The sequence below is a fragment of the Giraffa tippelskirchi genome, chromosome 2 (genome assembly GCF_054371585.1).
Source record: "Giraffa tippelskirchi isolate mGirTip1 chromosome 2, T2T-mGirTip1v1.2.pri, whole genome shotgun sequence".
In the NCBI taxonomy this organism is placed as follows: Eukaryota; Metazoa; Chordata; class Mammalia; order Artiodactyla; family Giraffidae; genus Giraffa; species Giraffa tippelskirchi.
Window position 1 is genome coordinate 17,462,660 of NC_137276.1, and position 17,295 is coordinate 17,479,954.

The window sequence follows — 17,295 nt, forward strand, 5'->3', positions numbered from 1 at the left end:
TGGGGCTGGTCCATTGAGTGTTAAATCCCCAGCATGCACTTGACCCTGAGTCCTCAGGGCTGCATCTGCCCTCTTGCTTCCTTCATGTAAAACAGTATCCGGATCCTAGTGGCAAATGCTGGTGAGGAAGCCTAGCTGAGCATGCAACGTTCCCTCTCAACTTGACTTTGTGCTTCTTAAATTAGTACATGATCTCAGTTATCCTGCACAGTCACCTGGGGAGCCAGGTATTTCCCCATCTTACAGCTGAGCAGATGTATGTTGGAGTGGCATTTGCGAATTTGGAAATTTTCAGTTTAGGGATGTATCCTTGAGAACGTCAAAGACTGGTATATATGATTTTACTTCTACTTACTTGCTTATAGTAGTAAAATCTGAAATCACATGGGACTTTGTAAGGCTCAGTAAGGAATTTTTTTCTTTTTTACATACATGTCATAGTTGAGAGTACCAGCTTTGGAGCTGACGGGCCTGGTTCCATAATTGGCCAAGTGGCCGACTTTGGGCAAGTTGTTTAAGTTCATGGAGCCATTTTGCCTGTCTGTAAAATGGGGATGATAATAATTCCTTCCTCCTCATAGACTGTTTGTGAAGATTAACTGAGATAAGTAGAACTGTGTCTGATATAGAATAATAGTATGCTGTTAAAATACTCTCAGTGCCTGGAAACTCAATGGCCTCCCAAGGTAGGTGATTTTAATATAGCTTTATTAGAAAGTACTCAGATTTTTCTATTTATGACTTCTTGTCTTCTTGTTTTGTTCTTTGTAAGCTGCAGCTGGGACATAATATAGTTACTTAACATGGTTGCGGTAGTAACCAGTGTGTCATGTAAAAGGTGCAGAATTTGGCAAACTCAGGTTTTATTCTTATATATCTAGAAAGAGTGGTAATAGCATGCAGTGCAGGGGCTTGGGGCTTGGGGTTGCATGTAGCCCCTATATGCTCAGTGCTTGTCCTTGGAAAGCTCCACACTCATGTGATAGGTTTTCACGGTGGAAAAATCTGGTATGTTTACAACTGAAAATGTCAAAAAAAAAAAAAATCAGGTCTGTTTTGTGCTGTCTATGCATCAGATCCTATGTTTGCTTGTATGCTTGTTTTACCCCAACTTCTTGAATTCTAATTTTTTTTTTTAGGTTTGTCTCATTTTTAATTCGCTGACCCACTGAATACATAAATAGGCTCTATTTAATCATTTATATGTTGGATTTAGCACGTTAAGATGAGTCGTTTGTCTTCCACGAGTTGGGGAGAGAATGCTTTTGTTGAAGGTTTTGTGTTCCCATCTAGAATAAATATAAAGAAAACTACCAGAACCGCATGAGAGGCCACTATGAAGGAGTCGGGATGGACAAACGGATGCTCCATGCTCTGAAAGTTGGAAGCCTGGCAAGCAATGTGAGTCCTGTTGTGAAGGGCCTGCATGTCCTCGGGGTCTATTGGGGTGGAGGGAGAAAGGGCACGAGGAATTCAGCCAATTCTTTTCCAACCTCCCCTTTTAAAAAGTCAGTGTTTGTTGTGTAAAGACTGACCTCAAAGAGTTTCTAAATGTTAATCAATACAACCAAGGCTAGGTAAAAAATCCTTGAAAATTTTCAAAAGCTTCCATGTATTAATCTCAGCTTTCTCTGCTTTGAAGAGTACTTAGATCTATTGTAACTGATCCAGTGTAACAAAAACTTTCAGTTTCTGAGAGATAAAGAGAAATGGATGAGCATAATTCTCATTTGAAATGCTTCAGATTTCCAAAGCGTTTGTGATTTATTTGGAATTGATTGGTTGGTTGACTGATTTATTCATTCATTCCATTTTAGTGTTCATTGTAGATTTCCTATGTCCAGGCACTGCTCAAGACAGTGGGATAACAAGATAGATCAGGTCCCTCTTTTTGCTAAAGCATGTGATCTATTAATCTCTGGCTTTGTCCATTCAGTTTACACGTTTGCAAATGCCGAATTGTACATCTTCGAAGTAAAGGACACCAAGAAGAAGCTGATCTCGTTATTAAAACATACACATGTCAAATTCCACCTGCCTGAGAAAGTCAAATTTGACCTTTAGAAAAAAATTTCAAGTACTCTGAAGACTTTTGAATTTTCTTTTATTTTCTGGGCATTAGCCAAGAAGCTCTTTTGTTGTATACTTGTATGCAAATGCTTCTTTAACAAAAAAATCTACAAGGGACTCCATGATTAATAAGAAAGATAAAATAAATGTGCTACAGATGAAGTTAGCTAATTTTGGGTTAATTAAGAAGAAGAATTCAAGTTAATTAAAGGCAAAAGTGTGAATGTAATTTAATTTTCCTTGGAGGTGATGAAACTGAATTAATTTTGTTTCTGGTTATTTAAAGAATATTTTTATGACATTCAAACAAGGTCACAAGAAAGTGGGGGCTAATTTTAATTTCTCTTTTCTTGCTCTTTTCTTTGTGTTTCAGATCGCCTACAAGGCCGATTACAAACATGATGTTGTTGACTACAACTACCCGGCCACTCTTACCCCTTCCTATCAAACAACAATGAAACTGGTTCCCTTGAAAGATGTGAGTCCTTCCCCAGTAGACCTTTATTCCTCATCACTTCCCTCCAATGGAGTGATTCTTAGGCAGCGAGATGGAAAGGAACAGGATACAGCAGTTCTTAGGAGATACAAGGGACTGAGAAAAAGGAACTCTTTTCTAACAGGAAGTTCATATATACATGTCTGGAAACTCTTGAATTTCCAACATAAGGCAGAGACAGCCCTGGTTTCATCTTGGAAATATCCTAAAGTTCCATTTCACCTTTTAGAATTTGGGAACTATATGTGCTGCTGGGCACTATATCTGCTGCTGGGCACATTTCAAGTAATTATTTGCTAGCGGTGATGAGGTTTTTTTTTTTTTTTTTCAGTTTTATGTTTGAGGACCAGAGGAAGTAAACTGAAATAGCTACAAGTTGAGAGGAAATGGCAAGATTGGCTTAATTATTTTCTCCAGGAGCACTTAATTGTTTTCCCCAGGAGAAATATGTGTGTAATTTTAAAATTTAATTTTATATAATATTAAATAAAATAAGATTAAGATAACTTAATTTTATTATTTAATATTACAGCAGTGATTTTATTTATTTATAGTTTGGTTTGTCTCCAATGAAATATGTATAATTAATTAATTTCATTGTTTTCTAATTACAAGAATTTTACTACATGTTTATTACAGAAAATTTAGAAAGTACAGAAACGCACAAGGGAAACAATAGAAGTTATCTACTGTTTTAAAAAGTACATCAGGTGGTTTAGAACTGAGTTGTCAGTTATGTTTGTCATTGAAAGTTATCTTCAGTCAATCATTTGGTGTAAGGACTTCCCTGGTGGTCCAGCGTTTAAGCCTTCACCTTCCAATGCAGGAGGTGAGGGTTGGTCAGGGAGCCAAGATCCTGCATGCCTGATCACTGAAAAACCAAAACATAAAACAGAAGCTATATTGTAACAAATTCAGTAAATACTTTAAAAAGGGTCCACATCAAAAAAAGAAAAATCTTAAATAATTTAGTATATCATTCAACATGTGCCCACTGAGTGCTCAGGGCTACTTTCCTTCACATTCCTCTGGAGTCAGCACAGCTCCAGCAGTTGACTTGGTCTGTGCTGTTGGCAGGTAGGTCTTTGCAGCTCTTTCCCTTTTGCTCCGAGTCGGAGCAGTGTCAAGTTCAGCTTGGCATCTCCAGCATCTCACATAGATACAGGACAACGAAGGCCAGTCAGTGGCAAATGACAGCTTGATGGATGAAAGGGACTTTTCAAACGTGTGATAAAGCAGGGGATGGGGAGTAGGATATAAAGAGCCCCTATTTTGCTTCTCCCTTTCCCAGAAAGTTTGGTTGCATTGACTTACTCATTTCACCTTAATGAAATTCAAGTTTAAACTTGGCTACCAAAGCCAGGTTTCTTTTTTTGGCTGCATACATTACCTGAAAAACTTGAGAAATCAAGAGCATCTCATAAAATCTGAGTGAATTCTGTCACAGTGGGCTTCTGAGTGAGTTCCTTCTTTGAGTGGGCTTCCGTAGTAGCTCAGTCGGTAAAGAATCTGCCTGCAATGCAGGAGGCCGGGGTTCAATCCCTGGGTCAGGAAGATCCCCTGGAGAAGGAAGTGGCTACCCACTCCAGTATTCTTGCCTGGAAAATCCCATGGACAGAGGAGCCTGGTGGGCGGCAGTCCATGGGGTTGCACAGAGTCGAACATGACTGAGCAACTAACACTTTCACTTTCACAGTAGAATTCTAGAAACAATGCTTAGTAGCACAAATGAAATGAGTGAGTCCTGCAACTACAACAGTCATCCTACAACTACTAGAGTCCTACAACAGTCCTACAACTGTTACATAGGGTCATATAACAGCAGTCCTGTTATAACATGACTTGCTATTACATTTGCCTCTATAAGACAGTGGGTCAAAGCAGGTACCTGAAATAGAGCCAGCTCAACCTGGAGAAGTCTGAGAGATGAATTCAACTAGACTGGATTAGAAATATTAATTGGAAGCAGAGGTAGATTCTGCACTGGCAGCCCATGAGCCAGATCCAGGTTGCAGAGGTATTTGGTGTGGCCACACAGTGTTAAGAAAAATTGTTTTTGAAACGATATGTAGAAATTGTGAGTTCACGTAGGAACTGTGGCCCTAGTTCCTGCATGGCAGCAGTTGACGGGGACTGAGTGGCCGCTTCTTCTATCACCTTAACCTGCTTTACTTTATTTTCCTGGCTCCTGTGTGAAAATTTTTACTGCCTTTAGTGTAGGACTTTAGTTTTCAGGAAGTTTAGGAATCCATTTGTATTTGTGGTCTCTTTTTCTGTCTGGTAGTCTTAAAGTTGGTCAGGTAGCCCTGAAATTAAATAAACAAGCATGGGCCCTTAATTAGAGAACATTCCTTTCAGATGGATTTTAAAAACACTAATAGCATTAAAATGAGACTCTACCCTCAGCAAAGGGACCTTTCAGAAAGTAGACTGAAGCATTGACCAAGCATCTGTGATGTTGCAAAGATATAATTAATCATGGAGAGTGTTAATTATGTCCTGCAGAGGAAAGTAATTGTGCTCTGCAACATACTTAATGCAGAATTATCAGGAAGGAATGCACCATTTAAAAACCACAGTTTTGTGACATTTTATCATGCATAATTCTGAATTCTATTAGACTCTATTATGAGATGATAATTTTCTCTCTGACTTAGTGCGTTTGGAAGCTACTATAGTGTAATCTCATTAATATTTGACATTGAAATGACTTCATATTTCCTAGTTTTTCTACATACCCCAGGTCCAAACCTCAGAATGTGCAAAAACTTTTCTCCTTGAATTGTTAATTAAATAGAATGAAGCAATGCTGTCCCTTTTCTCCGAATCCAACAAAAGATTCTGTGGTCTAGTATCTGGAACACTCTGTTCTTCTTAGATCTTGTTCTAGAAGCTAATTTATAAGTCTTTTTTTTTTGTTTTTTGTTTGTTTTCTAATTTGTCATAATACATTTCCTCTCTAAGCAGAGATAGCTCTGGTTATAGGGAACCCCTGGCTCATCTGTAAGATAACAGGTAGCAGTTCCAAGCACACCAGCATTGGCAAAACCACAGTTATAGTATGTAGTCTGGGAGCCACTTTGGGAGGCCGACTGCTGAGATTTGAACCCTAGCTCTGACACCAGGGACTTTCCTGGTGGCTCAGACAGTAAAGAATCTTCCTGCAATGCTGGAAACCGGGAATTGACCCCTGGGTGGGGAAGATCCCCTGGAGAAGGGAATGGCTGTCCACTCTAGTATTTTTGCCTGGAGAATTCCATGGACAGAGGAGCCTGGCGGGCTACAGTCCATGGAGTGTCAAAGAGTCGGACGCGACTGAGTGACAAACACTCACTTTCTGACACCAGCTGGTGACCTTGAGCAAGTCACTTTAGGGCTCTGTGCCTCAGTTTACATGTTGTTAAGGTGGGGATAACAGTGCTCCCCACAGGGTGGTTGGGAAGATTCAATGTGTAAATAAATGTAAAGCACTTGCGGTAGTGCCAGGTACATAGTAAGTGCTATTTTTTTAGTTGTAATTATTGTTTAGCTCCTGTTGGGACAGGCAAGAATGGAGTGAGTCCAAGGAAGAGATGCAGTCTCAAGCTTTTCATTGGGTCTATTTCCCTTGGGTCAGTGGGTTTTAAAACATTGAACTGTTTCCCAGCATTTAAAATTGTAAGAATTTATATAATAATATGGATTTCTGGTTTCTTTGGGATAACTGGACTGTCTGGCCACTCCAAGTCCCACTTTGATCAAGATCACCATCTCCCAGAGCTGAGTGGTAGCTCTGCCCTTTGCCACAGTCCCCACCACTCCTCATTATTTCCCTACAAGGAGGCCAAACATTGAGCCAAGACGAGTGCCATCCAGCTAGTGGTCTGTGACTCACAGGGGTGAGCTGTCACCCAGGGAGTTGGCAACAGGAGGTGACAGCAGATGGGTAGGGTGACAAAGACATCAGACTCTGGTTTAGACAGACAGGATATGGTAGGAAAGTGCAAGGCTGCCCCTGTGAGGGCAGAGCCCCCTGCTATGGCATCATGGTCAGAGGCAGTAGATGGAGTCTGGACAGAGAAGTAAGAGCTAGTGGGAGGCAGGAAAGTGGGGTGTGGAGGCCTAAAGAAGCTGCCATACTGTGCAGGATACTGGGTGGGGCCCTGGGCTTTGGGCACTTAAACAGAGGCATGAAGACCATGTGTGGGATGTTTGATGGTGATCTGACTGCTACTAACAGATCCAGAACCTAATTGGCTAAAGGGCCTAGCCGGGAGCCGGTAGGTTTTGAAATGCCTTTCTCTGATTAGCGATGTGGACGGTCACCCTTTCTTCCATTCACTGGCCATTCAGTTGAACTCTTTTTACGAGCCGCCTGTTCAGTCACTCACTCTTCAATGGACTGTTTTTCCATCTATGGGCTTGGAGTGTCTGTTGGTCTCCAGTTGGAATCTTTGGGTTTTTCTTTGGTCATTTGAGAATCACGGCTCTATAGGGCTGAGGGGGAGGGAGCTAAGGAAATCTTAAAGTACAGGTGACACCTTGTGCCTCTCTGCATCCAGGCCAACTACAGGCAAAGCATCGACAAGCTGAAGTACAGCTCTGTGACCAACACTCCTCAGATCATTCAAGCCAAAATCAATGCCCAGCAACTGAGTCATGTAAGTGACACCCTTTCCACCCGGCTAGATGTGGGGGACTTGCAGTTGCTTTGCAGGGTTCTGGATATCTGGTTCCCCAAAGATTTGACTTCCATTGATGGTGTTACAACCATGAAATGACTCTTTTTAAAAGTTATTATTTTTAATATTTATGTATGTTTGGCTGTGCTGGATCTTCCTTGCGCTGTGCATGCAGCCTTTATATAGCTGCAGCAATCAGGTGCTACTCTCTAGCTGTGGTGCTTGGGCTTCTCATTGCAGTAGCTTTTCTAGTTTCGGAGCATGGACCCTAGAGTAGTTGTGGGTGCCAGCTTAGTTGCTCCGCAGCATGTGAGATCCTCCCAGACCAGGGATCAAACCCATGTCCGTTGCTTTGACAGGCAGATTCTTAATCACTGGACCCCTAGGGAAGTCCAGAAATTACTCTCTTTGATTTAAACTTTATTTTATAAAATTTCAAATATATTGAAAAGTAGAAAGGACGGCAGAATGAACCCCCAGGTAGCCGTCATTCAGCTTCAATGAATTAACTCGTAGCCAGTCTTGCTTCTGCATGCACATCCACTGCCCTGCTCCATATTATTTTGAAGGATGTCCTAGGTATTGTATAATTTAATCTACAGATATTTTAATATGGATCTCTAAAATATAAAAATAATTCTAAACATATTTATACAATTTTGATATATCACACCAAAAAACAAACAAAAATTCTTAACATTACCAATGTCCAGGTGGCATTCAGCATTCCAGTTGTCTCATAAGGTTATTTTTTTTGCAGTTTGTCTGAATCAAGCTCCAGATAAAGTCCACACTTTATGATTGGTTGATATGTCTTCAAGACTCTTTTCATCTTTAAGTTTTCCTCTTTATCTCTTTTCTTGCAAGTTATTTGTTGAAGAAACTGAACTGTTTACCTTATGAAGTTTCCCACATCTGAGCTTTGCTGACTGTATCCCAGTGTGGATTGCATATGTGTTCTTCTGGCCTCCAGTGCCTATAAAATAATAGCTGGATCTCTAGGTTTGGTCCGGCTCAGGTTTAATTTTGGGCAAGACTGCTTCTCATATGATGCCGTGTTCTTCTGTTGGGAATCATAAAATGTCTGGTTGGCTGTTTTTGTGTGTGGTTTAAGATGGTCTGTTTCCAATGTGGGCAGACATTTGATAATTACTCTCTGAGTATCTAACTGCACATAGCGAGAGGTTTGGCATTGCAGTAAGTTTAAAAAAACAAGTTTCATACCCTCAAGTGCTTCAGAGGCCAGTGGGTGAGGTAGCCACAGGGAAGTCTTTTGCAAACTTGTAACTGTGAGCATGTCTTTGAGTTGTTTGACTTTTCATTTGGCATCTTCCATCTGTTAATTTAAAACATTCATAAAATTACAGGCTTCCTTGTGAAATGCCTTTTCCAGAAATTCCTTCTTGGCTATGGGCCTACAAAAAGAGAGTGAAAAAGAGTGCATTCTCTCCAAAGTTCTTCTTCTGCCATGTCAAAACCATGTGCTTACCCTGAGGATTTATTTTAAATCCAACAGGTGAATTACCGTGCTGACTATGAGAAAAACAAGTTGAATTACACATTGCCCCAGGACGTACCTCAGCTGGTGAAGGCCCGAACCAATGCACAATTGTTTAGTGAGGTGAGCAAGGAGAGTGGGTGAGAACGCGGTGGGGACTTTAAACAGATGTGAAAATGAAGGGACAAGAGCGGTCCAGCAAACAGGGCCCAGAGACTCCTCTGTTCATGGAGAGGTTCATCAGAGGCGCCCATCAGGTTGTAATTTTGAATGTTGCTGCCTCATGGCATATGGTAATTCAAGAGAATAAATTGATCCCAGCAATTGAATTCTCACTGTATGTGCATGTGTATGGTGTATGCTGGAACACACACACACACACACACACACACACACACACACACACACTCCTACATACTCATCATCATCCTGATGACTCCTAGCTGGTGCTTCGCTGTGTAGGTAAAGTTTAAGTTTGAAGAAGACCAAACTTAATCACCAGATTCTCCCAGGAGTCACAATGAGGCTATGACTAGGCTTCTTATTCTAGATGGGAATTGTAGGGCAGGAGAAAGGAAAGAGGAACTAACCTGGGAGGTGGTGGTTTAGTCGCTAAGTCGTGTCCCACTCTTGGGACCCCGTGGACTGTAGCCCACCAGGCTCCTCTGCCCATGGAATTCTCCAGGCAAGAATACTGGACTGGGTTGCCATGTCCTTCTCTGGGGGATCTTCCTGACCTGGGCATTGAACCCAGGTCTCCTGCACTGCAGGCAGATTCTTTACCATCTGAGCCACCAGGGAAGCCCAGTTAAGAGTTTGGAATTAATATATGCACACTACTATCTATGGGGTAGATGAATAATAGGGACCTACTATATGTCAGGGAAGCCTGGTGTGTTGCAGTCCATGGGGTCGCAAAGAGTTAGACACGACTGAGCAACTGAACTGAACTGAACTAGATAGCACAGGGAACTGTACTAAATATCTTGTAATAACCTATATCTATCTATACATATCTGAAGCACTTTGCTATACACTTGAAACTAGCACAGAATTATAAATTATACTTTAATAAAAAATTCAAAAAGGAGAAACTAATTTTTTTTGTATGCCTATTCTGTGCTGGACACTGGGATAGGCATTGTATATGGAATTATTCATATATATTATATTCATCTAACCCCTTGGAGTTATTTATTGCAGAGACATAGTTGGTGGCATGGGCTTTGGTATCAGAGAGCCAGGTGTTACTACCATAGCAACAGCAACACCCTGTATCTCTTTGTACTTTACGTGCTTAGGATATCTGTTCTCACGTATACAATATATTCTTACTGCCACTCTTGTGTTACGTCACTTCAGCTGTGTTCAACTCTTTGCAACCCTATGGACTGTAGCCCACCAGGCTCCTCTGTCCATGGGATTCTCCAAGCAAGAATACTGGAGTAGGTTGCTATGCCCTTCTCCAGGGGATCTTTCTCACCCAGGAATCGAACCCACATCTCTTATGTCTCCTGCATTGGTGGGCGGGTTCTTTACCACTAGCGCCACATGGAAAGCCCCTTAGACAGATATATAATATTATTTTTGCAAATGGTAAATGGAGGACCAAAAAAGTGAAGTAATTTGTCCAAGGTCACATGATCAGGCAGCAACAGTGCTCAGATGAACCCGTGGGTCTTCTCATTGTCCTATCCCGTCAATACCCCACATGGCCCTACAGTGATGGAATCAACTGTGTTAATAATTGTTGTTGTCACTTTGGTAGTAACAGCCAAGATTCTGCTCTGTAAACAGATGAAGGCTCCAACTTTGTTATTTAAAAAACTTCTGTTCAACTTGTGGCAAGACTGGACAGTGACTCCTATTCACCTGTGATTCTGTTTGTCAGGTCAAGTACAGAGAAGGCTGGGAGAAGACAAAGGGGAAAGGGTTTGAGATGAAGCTGGATGCCATGTCTCTGCTGGCTGCCAAAGCTTCCGGAGAGCTTGCAAGCAATGTAGGTTTCTCTCATTAACTCAGAAATGCATAAAAAACAGTTCCGGTAAAACATCAGTGGTCCTGCAGAAAAGAATAATGACTGTTAACATTGTAAACATTGCTACGCTTTAATCTTCTGCTGGGTTTGAGAAAGACTGGGAGGTATTTTTGCAGAATAGTTCCCCTTGTACTTGTCGCTTGAACATGGTCCGCCTTGCACTAACCACAGTCCCTCACATGGCAAAGTTTATCTCTCACAGTTGACTTTCCTCTTTCTCTCCAGATTAAATACAAAGAGGAGTATGAAAAAGCAAAAGGCAAAGTCCTAGGAACTACAGACTCGAGGCTGCTGCACTCCCTCCAGGTTGCCAAGATGAGCAGTGAGGTAAAGTCTTTTCTACTCCTCAACCCCTCACTTAGGGCTGTGTTGCTGTGAAAGTTTTTCCCAGCCTGCTTCACCTGAGACTGTCATTTTTCCACTTCCGCTTGTAATTTCTTTCCTGGCTTATGTGGGAAATGTTTTCTTTCTTTATCTTGGCAAAGGCTGAATGTGAAAGTGAAGTCGCTCAGTCGTGTCCGACTCTTTGCAACCCTATGGACTGTAGCCTACCAGGCTCCTCTGTCCATGGGATTTTCCAGGCAAGAGTACTAGAGTGGGTTGCCATGTCCTTCTCCAGGGGATCTTCCTGGCCCAGGGATCAAACCCGGGTCTCCCGCATTGTAGACAGACGCTTTACCATCTGAACCACAAGGGAAGTAGATGAGAAGTGTGTGGTCCCTAAGGGTGACCGTCATCTGCTGTTCATGGTACAGGGTGTTCGGCCACATCTATTCACTCTGAAATGTTTACTAAACAACTATTCTGCGTAAGATATTGTGTGAGACATCAGGGCCGTAACAGTAAACAACCTATAACTGGTTTCTCTCTAATGGAGTTTAATTATGTTGGGAGCATTAGACAGGAAGCATTCTGTTTATAGAGGTGGTGTCCTGGATGAAGCTTCTTGTCCAAACACAAGTGGTATTCAAGATATTTAGCCAACAACTGGGGCATCTAGTTTCCAGCCACTCAAAATGGCAGTGCTTGTAAACAACTATAGTGGCTGGGGGTTAACCTGGGTAAATGTCCATTAGCAGAAAGCTTTGGGGAAGGAGCGGTCTGCCAAAAGGGTCAGATTTGGTTTCCAGTGAAGACTTCCCTGTCAATGCCGAACAGGCAAAAAGGAAGCATGGTCATCAATTCTGCTTTACGGTAGTGAGGCTGACTTATGCTGCTTTGGTAGTGCATCAGTTATGATTACCTGATGAGTCATGGAGGAACCAGGCTTGAATAGAATGAGAGAATTGGCATCTTGTAACCATTTTGGATGTGCCCTAGGACCAAGCCCTCTAATGTCCTCAGTCATGAGGCATACAGAGACACTGAGCATTTGGCTTCAGTTTAGACAGAGAACAAAACTGGTTTTGCATACTTGTAGTTGGAGCAACGGAGAAGGCAATGGCACCCCACTCCAGTACTGTTGCCTGGGAAACTCCATGGATGGAGGAGCCTGGTAGGCTGCAGTCCATGGGGTTGCTAAGAGTCAGACACGACTGAGCGACTTCACTTTCACTTTTCACTTTCATGCATTGGAGAAGGAAACGGCAACCCACTCCAGTGTTCTGGCCTCGAGAATCCCAGGGACAGGGGAGCCTGGTGGGCTGCCGTCTGTGGGGTTGCACAGAGTTGGACACGACTGACGTGACTTAGCAGCAGCAGCAGTTGGAGCAAATGGGGCCAAAAAAGATGGCCTTGCCCTAAGTCATATTGTAGTCAGTGGTAGTGGCTGAGGAATAATTAGACCACAGAACTCTTAACTTACTGGCAGTAGGCTTCTTCTCCTATACCACACTTCCTTACCATCACACCATCATCACCACCATCACACCATCACCATCATCATCACCACCATCAACACCACATCCACCCTCATTGCCAACATTTATCAAATGTTTTGCTGTATACCATCCCTGCACTAAGTGGGTTTCGGCTACTGTTTTGTTTACTTTTCACAGTAGCCCTCCAAGGAAAAGGAGCCTTTAGAGAGGTGATGTGACTTTCCAGAGGCCATCTAGCTGGCAAAGTTCAGATCAGATTTCAGCTCAAGCTTGGCTGACCCTGGAGCCCAAACTTTGCTATATTTGCCTCTCAAAGCTTCCACAGCAACCATGGATCGAGTGTTTTCTTCCTAGATCAGCTGGGTGAAAAGAGTTAGGAGGCATTTCTCGCAGAGACAAAGTAGTGTGAAACCTCAGTTCCCAGGTGCCACCACCTGACAGAGCCAGGACTTGGGTCTCACCCTTTGGACACACAGGTGGCATTGCCCAGAGTGCCAGGTCCTCATGGAAACCTGGGCTTCTTTCCTGTGTTTGTTTTCACATCACTCCTGCCAAGGCTGCTGCTGCTGCTGCTGCTGCTAATTCACTTCAGTCGTGTCCAACTCTGTGCGACCCCACAGACGGCAGCCCACCAGGCTCCGCCGTCCCTGGGATTCTCGAGGCAAGAATACTGGAGTGGGTTGCCATTTCCTTCTCCAATGCATGAAAGTGAAAAGTGAAAGGGAAGTCACTCAGTCGTGTCCGACTCTTAGCGACCCCATGGACTGCAGCCTACCAGGCCCCTCTGTCCATGGGATTTTCCAGGCAACAGTACTGGAGTGGGGTGCCATTGCCTTCTCCACCTGCCAAGGCAGGCTTCCAGTAATACAGCGTGTTTTGGTGCCTTCAAGGTTGAATACAAGAAAGGCTTCGAAAAGAGTAAGACCCACTTTCACCTGCCCATGGACATGGTCAACATCAGGCATGCTAAGAAGGCCCAAGCTCTGGCCAGTGACCTGGACTATAGGAAGAAACTGCACGAATATACTGTGCTGCCCGAAGATATGAAGACTTGCTGGGCCAAGAAAGCCTATGGGCTCCAGAGCGAGGTGAGCTCTGACTCTTTGCCTGCTCTCCCCATGTGGCTCTTGCAGCTGGATATGGTGACACTTTCAGAGTGATTTAGAACTTGTCCATGAGTCTGTTTGGTGACTCAGGACCAGGAAGAACTGATGGAGATGTGCCAGGTCCAGGGAGGATGGACGGGGAGGTGGAGATAGAGATGGAGATAGAATCAAGACAGTGGAGACTGGAGGGTGGAGGGTTGGAACTCAGAGCTATTGTGAAAGTCAAGGTGTGTTGGTAATGGGATGAGCAAAGAGGAAAGCAAGTGCTGAAAGTGGTAGAGCTGATAAATGTTGTAAAGTAAATCTAGGAAGTATAGCAGGTTGGCAGATAAGGTCCTTAAGGCAAAAAGTCTGAAAAGCCCTCCTTTTTGGTGAAGGTGGTGGTGTTTCAGAACTAAGGTAGAATAGCCTCGTCTGGTTACAAGGTGGGCAGTGGCTTCAGCCCCGAGCAGAGTTCTGCCTGACTATAAGATGAAGGGCAGAGAAAATGCAGGAGTGAGTGCTTTCCTAAGTCTCCATTAACTTCTCCCAATCCACATCCATGTGTCTGATTAAGCTTGGTCTTCCTCTTGCAGCTGCAGTACAAGGCTGACCTGGCATGGATGAAGGGGGTCGGGTGGCTGACCGAGGGCAGTCTCAATTTGGAACAGGCCAAGAAGGCTGGACAGCTGGTCAGCGAGGTAACCTGAGCCCAAGCCCCCGGCTTCTCGTCCTCAGCCCAAGTCATCCCAGAGAGCCATCTTTCCCTCTGAATTCTCCTCAACCCCCAGGCTTAGTTTTTGAGTGAGACTTAGAGGCGTACTTCTTCATTTTGCACATGTAGCTCACCCTGAACTAGCTTTCTACACCCTTATACTTCCTGGGAGGTATTTGTAAGAAGCCAACCGATTTAAGTAGTACTTGCATCCATGAGTCAGAACGGTTGTGATATACAATTAGGACATAGGAAATGTGTTTGTCATGTAAAGAGTGTGTGATTGCTTCTGAATCAGAGGATCTGGTATTTAGAGGTCAGTATTCTCATCATGCTTTTTGGGAAAAAAAAAAAAAACACCTGATGCTGGGAAAGATTGAGGGTAGGAGGAGAAGGGAACAACAGAAGATGAGATGGTTGGATGGCATCACCGATTCGATGGACATGAGTTTGAGCAAATTCCAGGAGATGGTGAAGGACAGGGAAGCCTGGCGTGCGTGCTGCATGCAGTCCATGGGGTTGCAGAGTCAGACTAAGCGACTGAACAACAACAGTTCTCACCATGTGTGTACCTTAAACTCACTGTAGACTTTGGGCAAGTCATTCAACCTTTCCAATCCTCCTTCTCTCTTATAAAAATGAGAAGGTTGGCTAGGATCCTCCCCAAATCCCTGTGGCTCCAAGCCTGTGCTTCTCTTTACTCCATGTACAGCTGGCGTTGGCAGCAGGCAGAGGAGGACTTTTGAAGGACATTTCATTTGTAACTATTTTAAATGTAACTATTTCAGGAACCCCATTTGGGATCTTCAAAGGGGGTTCTTATTTTGGTGCCAGGAAGGCTGAGTCGGCATTTTTCTTTCATATGGTAATCATAGTGCTGATAACAGCTGCCGTTTATAGGCTGATAATAATTATGCAACCAGTGCTGTCATTCATTGATGACACACCCATGGTTCATTTATCACTCACATTTATTGCTCCTCTGTGAGTAGACACTAGTATTATTATATTCATATCCCCATTTTACATAGGTGGAAGGTAAGACAGAGTTAGATTTCTGGGAATGGCAGAGCTGGAATCTATACTTAGTGTTTTGGTCCAATGCACCAGCTCTGGACAATTAAGCAATATTGGATTCCCGAAGCACCTTTTCTAATTTATTCTTATTTATCCACTGCACTCATCCTTCTCTCAGACACAGACACAGACACATTCAAGGTTCGGGTGTTTGAATAAGGAAGGTAGAGAGAAGAGAATACCCTTGAGGGTTCCCATCACTTAACTTCTTTGAGACCAATTGAAATCCAGGTGGAACAAGCCAAGCCCCGTTTGTCTTGGACATGGGTGTGGTAAGGGGACCTTCTGCCTTAGGCATGCCTGATCCCATCTCACTCCTGTGCCGACTCATTGTTAAGCTCCTCCAGGGCCAGGAAGATACCCTTTCCTTTACCTTTTTCATAGCCCTGCTTTGCCCTGGGCACGGTGGATTCTTGGCTCCTCACTCGGCACTTCTGATTTGACCAATGCAGAGGCTGGGACACCCAGGGATTTCCAACCGTGGAAAGGCAATGTGACTTCCTTCAATTATGTGGTGAAGGAGTTTTCCCGTTCAACATGCTCCAATGAGAAAGGAAAAGTACGAGTCTCTGCGGAACATTTTTTGTAGAATTTCTTTTCTTCCTCCTGGGAGGAAATTCGGAGCTTTCGATATTCTAATCCCTATTTGTGCTTCAGTTGCTATCGACAACCGTTTTGCTGACAGCACTGGGGGCTCTGCTCACCTGTGATCTCCCCACAAGTTTCTGCTTCAATAAGCCATTCTCAGCAGCTTCCTCTCCCATCAGCTTTGGCAACTCCAATGGAAAAGCCAGAGGAACTAAACCTCCGGGAAGGACAAGAAGTCCCCGTGGGGGAACAGAATTAGCACGTGTAATTTTTGCCAGTGGCTTTGCGGCTGTGAGATGGGGACACAAGGAAGACAAGCCCTCAGTAATCTGGAACATGGAGAGCTGTGAGAGCAGAACCTACCTGGCCACCTGCCTTCTGGATGTGGCTCCTGGCCTTTCCTTTCACAATACTTCCTGGAACATCCTGACAGCACTGTGAATAACAGTGACTGCAAGCACAGTGATCGCTTACTCTGCCCAAGGACTCCCCTCGCGGGAAGGGAGGCTTTGAAGCCTCTGCACCACCTGCAGTGAAGCAGCTTCTGTTGTTTTCCACATTGTACAGTCCAAGCCTGAACAGCTCAGGGGATCCAGGGATCTGCCCCAGGCCATGAAGCCAGAAAGAGGTCAGGAGATTTGGACCTCGAGATTCACGCCTGTCAAGTCCAAGTTCCCTCCACTCAGCTCTCCTATGTCAGATCTAGGTTTACAGAATGGATCCATCCGAGGGCTCACGGTGACATACAGGGTTCACTGAAGGGAATATTCAAGTTCCCATTCAGTAGAAGCGACTAAAACAGTCTCAACAGGCTGAAAGTCTCAGGTCTGAGTGGTCCTCTTTAAGCTATAGAAATATCTGGACCATCCCCCCCTGGGGAAATTCTTGGATCACAGGAAGTATGTGGGGTTTGCATGTCTGTGATGGTGGGGACAGCCCGATCTAATGCTACCGGGTTCCTTTTCTTTGGAAACAGAAAAACTACAGGCAGAGGGTGGACGAGCTGAAGTTCACCAGTGTGGCCGACAGCTCCCAGATGGAGCATGCCAAGAAGAGCCAGGAACTGCAGAGCGGGGTGAGTCCCGGGCACCCTTTCTCCTCTGAGCTGCTGTGTCATGGGCTTGGGAACCTCCGGGACCATAGCAGGTGCTGTGCAGGCACGAGCCAGGAGCCAAAGAGCCTTCCCTTTAAATAGGCTGGACTCTGCTTTCCACGGGCTTTCAGGCCTCCCTACCTCACTCGCCATA

General features: G+C 44.0%; 1 protein-coding gene across 50 annotated transcripts in view; it reads left to right on the forward strand.

Moving 5' to 3' along the window:
• Positions 1–17,295, forward strand: part of NRAP (nebulin related anchoring protein) — a 74,727-nt gene that overhangs the window by 18,725 nt on the left and 38,707 nt on the right. For 46 of the 50 annotated variants that reach the window (XR_014068256.1, XM_081538405.1, XM_081538435.1 and 43 more), the window contains 9 exons: positions 1,294–1,401; positions 2,444–2,548; positions 7,108–7,206; positions 8,744–8,848; positions 10,617–10,724; positions 10,989–11,090; positions 13,474–13,671; positions 14,265–14,369; positions 17,025–17,123. Coding sequence is in view for 49 of the 50 variants with exons in the window: in XM_081538405.1 (XP_081394531.1) it covers positions 1,294–1,401; positions 2,444–2,548; positions 7,108–7,206; positions 8,744–8,848; positions 10,617–10,724; positions 10,989–11,090; positions 13,474–13,671; positions 14,265–14,369; positions 17,025–17,123 (1,029 nt within the window). In the remaining variant the exon portion in view is untranslated. The remainder of the gene's footprint in view (positions 1–1,293; positions 1,402–2,443; positions 2,549–7,107; positions 7,207–8,743; positions 8,849–10,616; positions 10,725–10,988; positions 11,091–13,473; positions 13,672–14,264; positions 14,370–17,024; positions 17,124–17,295) is intronic. The other 4 variants (XM_081538631.1, XM_081538558.1, XM_081538755.1 and 1 more) reach the window with 1 other exon arrangement.